This window comes from Protomyctophum parallelum (assembly GCF_964188405.1).
Source record: "Protomyctophum parallelum genome assembly, chromosome: 11".
Classification (NCBI taxonomy): domain Eukaryota; kingdom Metazoa; phylum Chordata; class Actinopteri; order Myctophiformes; family Myctophidae; genus Protomyctophum; species Protomyctophum parallelum.
In genome coordinates this window covers 20297217-20303775 of record NC_139707.1, presented here as the reverse complement: position 1 = coordinate 20303775, position 6559 = coordinate 20297217, and the positions used below count along the sequence as shown (strand labels likewise).

General features: G+C 39.0%; 1 protein-coding gene across 1 annotated transcript; it reads right to left on the bottom strand.

Moving 5' to 3' along the window:
- Positions 1-572: 572 nt before the first annotated feature.
- bbs5 (Bardet-Biedl syndrome 5) lies at positions 573-6243 on the bottom strand. The gene is made up of 12 exons (XM_083776413.1): positions 6100-6243; positions 5761-5843; positions 5469-5534; positions 5310-5359; positions 4608-4735; positions 4373-4508; positions 3720-3815; positions 3311-3373; positions 3096-3230; positions 1609-1692; positions 954-977; positions 573-852 (listed from the first exon to the last, which is right to left on the bottom strand). The coding sequence occupies exons 1-12, from the start codon at positions 6159-6161 to the stop codon at positions 751-753; spliced, it is 1029 nt and encodes a 342-aa protein (XP_083632539.1). The 5' UTR covers positions 6162-6243; the 3' UTR covers positions 573-750.
- Positions 6244-6559: the final 316 nt, after the last annotated feature.

Here is a 6559-nt window from a genome sequence, read left to right as displayed (position 1 = left end):
TGTGTAGGCTTTTTATTGTTTTTTTAACAGACTGTGAAGACCCCTTCATGGACAATAATGATTATTATGTATGTGTCTAAATATACTGTAGAGATAACTGAACGTAATGGTTGCGTCTAGAAGTATGGAGTCATGAGTACTAGTGTCTGTGTCTAAATTTAGAGAACTGATTCACAATTCATTGATAGAACTGAATGTAATCTGGTATGACTGTGTGTATAGTATGAAGTGATGAGTCACTACTAGGTGTGAACGAGCCCAGTTCAGTATGTTATCAATTCAAATGAGTGTTTCCCAGGGGGAGTACCCTTCCTAGTAGACAGGGTCAGAGAGCAGCTGTGTCTACAACAGGTGACATTTGTCCCCTACTGCCATTTCTAAAATACCTCAACTCCTGACAGTTTTGTATTTAGCCTAAGATCATTGTTCACAGAATGAATGACAATGACTTGTATCCCTCTCATGATATAAATATAAGGTAAATTCAAATTATAAAATGTAATGAACTGTAAAAAAGCAATGCAGTCTGTAAAGATATATCTAAAATGTTTATTGACTAGTTTTCACAATTCAAAATAAATATTTTATGTAACACCTCCCCACTCATGATGTACAGCTCAATAATTTCTTAATTAATTTTCTACCCAGTATACTGAATGTACACATAAACAGCAGACCTATAACTTATATCATTACAGTTACATACTTACTTACAACACATGAAAATATAAAAGATTGTTCCAAATAATTTCAGCCCATAACTTCCCAAAGTCCTTGGAGTGTGAAACCTTCCTTCAGCTTTTCAATGGCAATTCCCAACTCATCAGAGAACACAGGCTCCCGGTCTTGTTGCTTTGGATAAATGGTAAACAGAGTAAAGTGACGGACCAGTTTTTAGATTACGGAATGTCCAAAATTATGTAACAGAAACTGGGATGATTGTGACACTTTACCTTATTTCCATCTGCGAAGTAGGCCTTAAAACAAGCAAATACAAAAATAAGAATCAGTTCAGTGAAAACTAGGGATGGGTATCGTTAGGATTTTTGTGAGTCCGGTATGGATTCCGGTTCTGCTTATCAATTCTGGTTCTTAACGGTTCCCTATTTCGGTTCCAAAATGGTATAAAATAACTTAAATACAAGGTCAAATGTTTATTTAACAAAAAAGCTCAATGTCAATTTAATACATGTAATGAATAGTGTAACATCCTCTCCGTTATTCAACAGTTCAGCCATTTGTGGCTATAGTGATCTATGTTTTCCTTATTTTAAATATAATATATCTATTCTGTATTTACCCAGGGCAATAGTGTTGTAGGCTACTTCTCTTACTACAATAACTACTGAGAATAACAAATAAAAGCATGTCTGAGATCTGATAGCAGCGCACTGCGCGCACACACGTGTGGAAACACAATCGAATGACGTAAGTCAGTGAGAGGGCAAAGCAACAGCTGCCTTGTGAGTACCTCTGTTCAAACGACAGGCAACACACTTTACTGTTTGTGCTTCATTATGTTGACACTAGCAACGTGCTATTTTGAGAGTGTGAAACCAAAATCATGACATCCCTAAGGATGGATGAGTAAGTATTGGATCAACTCACAGTGAAAGCATCAGTCTGCTCATCAGGTTCAATCTCCACATCATCGGGGGGCTGTTCCACTGTGAGCTCTTCAAGTGGCTGAGGCTGGAATCATAGTAGGAAAATATTTCTATGACAACGAGATCAACTGCCATGGGTAACATACCAATTTATATGCAACTGACATACTTATGTAATGTAAGTGCAAAGCAAACAAGGGTGAAAATAGTTGAGTTGTGGAAGGCCACATTTCGTAATTTTCATAATTATTTAATATATATACAGTACGTCTAGGAAACTAAAGGCAGGGAGGTGAAATGGCTTGAGACAAGCTTTCAAATGGAAGTCTCACCCATCTACCATGAATAGATTATGTATCATATCACCAAGTTGTTAATCATTATTTACCTTCTTGACTATGACATTTGACCACAATTTGCACCATATGTCATGTTAGAGATTTAATATATTACAATATATATATACACCGGCTAGTGTAGAGATCCGGGCACCTAGTCTGCTAAGCCAGCCTGACGGCGTGACGCGGGTTCGAACCCCGATCCCGACGACCTTTGCTGCGTGCCCCCCCCCCCGTCACCATACTGTACGCTATCCAAAAATGTATATATGATGAAGTTGCCTGGCATTGAGTTGATGATGATAGTGTATTGAGTCCAGGGGGGCAGTCAGACAGATATTTTGTGAAGCCACTAAGGAAATCGGGACTTCCTGAAAGTTCATATAATGGCCTGTTGTGGCGTTGTCATTGGGCCCAAAAAACCCCATATCTCCATAGAGGTCCATGTATTTGGGCCCAACTTCACCTAGACTGTATTACCTTAATAAACATGGTCATGAATACTTTCTGCTTCCAGTCACTCTGTATAAAGTCTAATTTCTCATGTCATAATATTCTTTTTGGAAAATTATGGTCCCATTTATTAAAAAAATGTCGCGTATGTTCTGAGGGGTGTGGCTACCGTTACAGTCTATGATCGGGAGCCACCCGCCGTTCAAGTCAAAATAAAAACCAACGAAGAAGAAGGGGGGAAGTCCCGCCTCGTTGTCTGGGCCAGCCAAACGGATCTAGAAAGATGGCGATTTACAATTCAAGGACTGACTGGCTTCATCTTACGTCCATATCAGACCCGGGGAACGCTTTGTCCATATTCTTTTACAGTCTATGATTGAGTCATTGTAGACAGAGACATAGCTAATAGACAGCCACATTACAATAGTTTTGCTATGAATTTGCGACAGATTTATGTGGTTGTGATAGATGTTTACCGGTTATTCAAATTACAACACTGTTATTTACTGCTTCTCTCAGATGCTCTAGTCTAGTGCAGTGATTCTCAACCTTTTTAATTTCAAGGACCACCAGATTGATATGCATTAGGCTACGGACCCCGCTTTTGATATGATATGTCCATTTATTCCTAACGATCAATAATTTAAGAATTCAAATTTAGCCTCATATTGTACTGTATTGTATTGTCGGTGTTTACCTTTTCCTCCATTTCATAGTCCACTCCAAAGATGGGGTTGGCAGAGTACACCTTATGTAGTGAGTTGATCTGCTTAACTGCATCTTGAAGCTTATCCATTGGGTCAATTTTAAACCCAAGCACATAGCCTCCAGTCTAAAACAAACACAAACTATTTTTGACGTTGGCCAAAATATACACATCATATTCAGAAAGAGTGATTTAGATTGAACTACCTGCTGCGAGCTCTCTATCACCAACGCCAAGCCAAACTTTGAGTCTCTTATTCTGATGGAGCGCTTTTAGGGAGAAAAACAACATGAGACATTTTTTTACTATTGTAGTATTTAGTGTTGTGTTACTTGTGTATACAGCATTTTTATAGGGCTGTGTGAAATCCGTCTCAGTGCAGAAACTTGTAAATAATTCACACTGATTATTTTCACCAAAACATATTGGTGAAAAGAACACACACATAAGAGGAAAAGGCTTGACTGTGCAAATCCTTCACTTTGTTTATGCAAATGGTTCACAATATATTTGGCATCTGATGTATGTATTTTTGACTCATTATATCTGCTCCGTAAAATCAGTCAGGAAGTGTGAGGTTTGGACCAGCGAGTTTATTTAGTGTACTACACTTACAATCTGTAAATAAGGAATGCTGACATTGAAGCTCTCATTCATATTGGCATGCCACACAATCCGGACATTGGTGATAAAGAAAGTTCCCAGATTTCCCTAGAAGAAACAAATACAAGAAAACAAATTTCCACTGATCAATGTCCTAAAAAGGATAATTTACTGGTACTTATGCAAACTTGTATGTCTGATGAATACTGATATAATACAAGGCTTAAGTGTCTTGACTTGTTCTAGTAGACACTTTGACATGAACCTGGAGGAGTCGAGGATAGAACCAGAGACCTTTTGATTCCCAGACGGCTGCTCTACCTCAAAGTCAAGGAGCCACTGTGGCACCTAGTCGTAGTTAGAAACACTTCAAAAGGTCTATCTACAGTATGCAGTAAACAAACTGGGTAATGCTGAATGGGGACTGCCCCTACGTAGTCGGGACTAGTGGGATGTCGGACTTAGCCTAAGTCCGACATCCCACTAGTCCCTCCCGACTACGTGACTTCCACGTGCGGTTAGGGGTTAGTAATGGGGCCAGTCGGAAACAAAGGGGAGGTACCCAGCTCGCCCATGGTCCTCCCAGTGTGTTAAATCTAACCTCATTCCTAACCCTAACCTCAGTAATCTTTTGAACTGTCCAACTTCAAGTACAAATACAGTACCTGGTCACTGGATAAGTTCCACACTCCGTTAATTTTGTCGTACACTTGTTCCTGAGGCAAGAGTCTGAGCTGCTTGTTTTGAATAAGAGCACCTCGCAGTTTCAAGTCACGGTACATTTTGGATGTCTCGTAGGCCCTATAAACAAAACAATATACACATTTGTTAACACAACATGCATTCTGATTTATGGAGTCATGTAACAGATTAAAACATCTGATCAGTGATGAGTGATACCTGTGCACAGCTATGACCGAAGTAAACAGCCTTGGACTTCCTGGAACCACATTTGTGAAAATGAATTCAAATCTTGTATTGTTGGACTTTGTCAAAATGTAGAGAGCTTCTGTTTGGCCTCTCAGTTTCTGGAACATAAAATGTAACACTTGAAGGCAACTTGGAAAGGTTTGTAACACATAATCAGTCTGTGATTTTACCACAAAACACCACAAAAACACCACAACTACCGCATAGAGAGCTTATACAATTTACAATTTAGGCATTTAGCAGACGCTCTTAATCTAGAGTGATTTACATTAAGCAAGAAGAAAACGCATGGCAATACACCACATACATAAAAAGTACAGTAGTTATCATGAACATGCGTAAGCTAAGAATAGATTAGAAAACTTTAAAAAAATGACATATTCAAAATAGGGACGCCAGGTTGAAGTGGCTATATGTCTGTCTGTGGGTAACTTATAGGCCTATAAGTGTTTTATAACCACTGAAAAGTATTAAAATAGCTTGTGACTAATAACATTGGAACAGAGACTTTTTTCCATTTCCAAGCATTTTGGACAATGTTAATTTCCACCCGACCGTGATGATATGCTACATTCAGTCAGTGCACTTGTATGTGACAAGTTCTGTACTAATATTAAAATACCTGTTATGCATAACATGCATAGACATGAGTGATTTTAAAGTTTTACTTACAGAGTTTGCTGTCCTTGTTGTGATGTTAATAATAGAATTGTAACCCACAGCTGATGAAAAAAAGAAAAAGTCTCCATGATTTTAGCAGTTTTAAATGTTTCGTTAGCCAGATGGGCAGCTGAAACACTGTCACAGAATTGTGTAAATCAATATACTCACACAAATTGACTCTTGGCAGAGCCAAAGAATGCCAGATGATCCTCAGGTTTGTTACCAAGAGTCTCCCTGCAAAAGACGATATAGTCAAAGCCTGTAATAACCTAGCCCCTCTCGGAATCCTCCGTAAAGTCTCAAAAATGTCAGAAACTTCAGTAGTACCATTGGGTTCTGCTTGTAGGGCTAGTAATAACCATGCAGCTTTCTTTTCATTTAAGGCAGGCTCGATCGAGGCTCGAATCTCGATCCTAAAATGCGCAATAAAAGATATGCCTATCATGAATCAATTAAATACCTCGATCCCCGTTGTTCCCTTTGGTATCTTCGATAGAGTCAAGGCAGTCTATCAATACCTCTCCAGTGCGAGTTTTCATTTGCCTGTTAAGACGGACAATTTATCAGACAAACACATAATAAACAGCTAGTAGGCTAGCCATGTTTACATGTCACAAATCACAACCATGCGCAAAACTATCTAGCCCTGTAAACATGACCTTATCATGGCAGTCATGTTCCAGGGCTAAAAACTATCTAGATTAATAAAGCCAGTTTGCACTTGCAGCAGTGTTGCTATTGCGAATTAGCCAAACTGTACCGTGGATAAAGGCTGAGTATATGCAATTCTATAACTTACTGTGCTGTTATGTCGAATCTGACGTCTCTGTCCTCCCAAAGAGCATCCAAAATCGCTGCCATTATTTCAGATTTTCAATATCCACAGTTAAAGCCAATGTCAAACCGAGTTAGATTAGCACATATGGTCAATTCCTTTGGTAATCTCAAAGCTTGTCAGAATCACCGTGGTAACAGACGGCAAGAGAAAGGGACAAGACTGAGATCCATAGTGACTGTCCATACCATCTTCTTCTTTCCGGTTTTATGGCGGTTGGCAAACCTTTCAAGGTGCATTACCGCCACCAGCTGGACTGTGTAGTAGTAGGGATTACGCAGCAAACCAATAAAATAAATCAAAACTCCTATATTCTATTTGTAACCAAGTGTAGCAAAGGATTTACTTTTATAATGACTACGCCACCTTGAGATCGTTCAAGGAATTAACAGAATAGACCAGTAAACTGGGTTCCCCAACATAA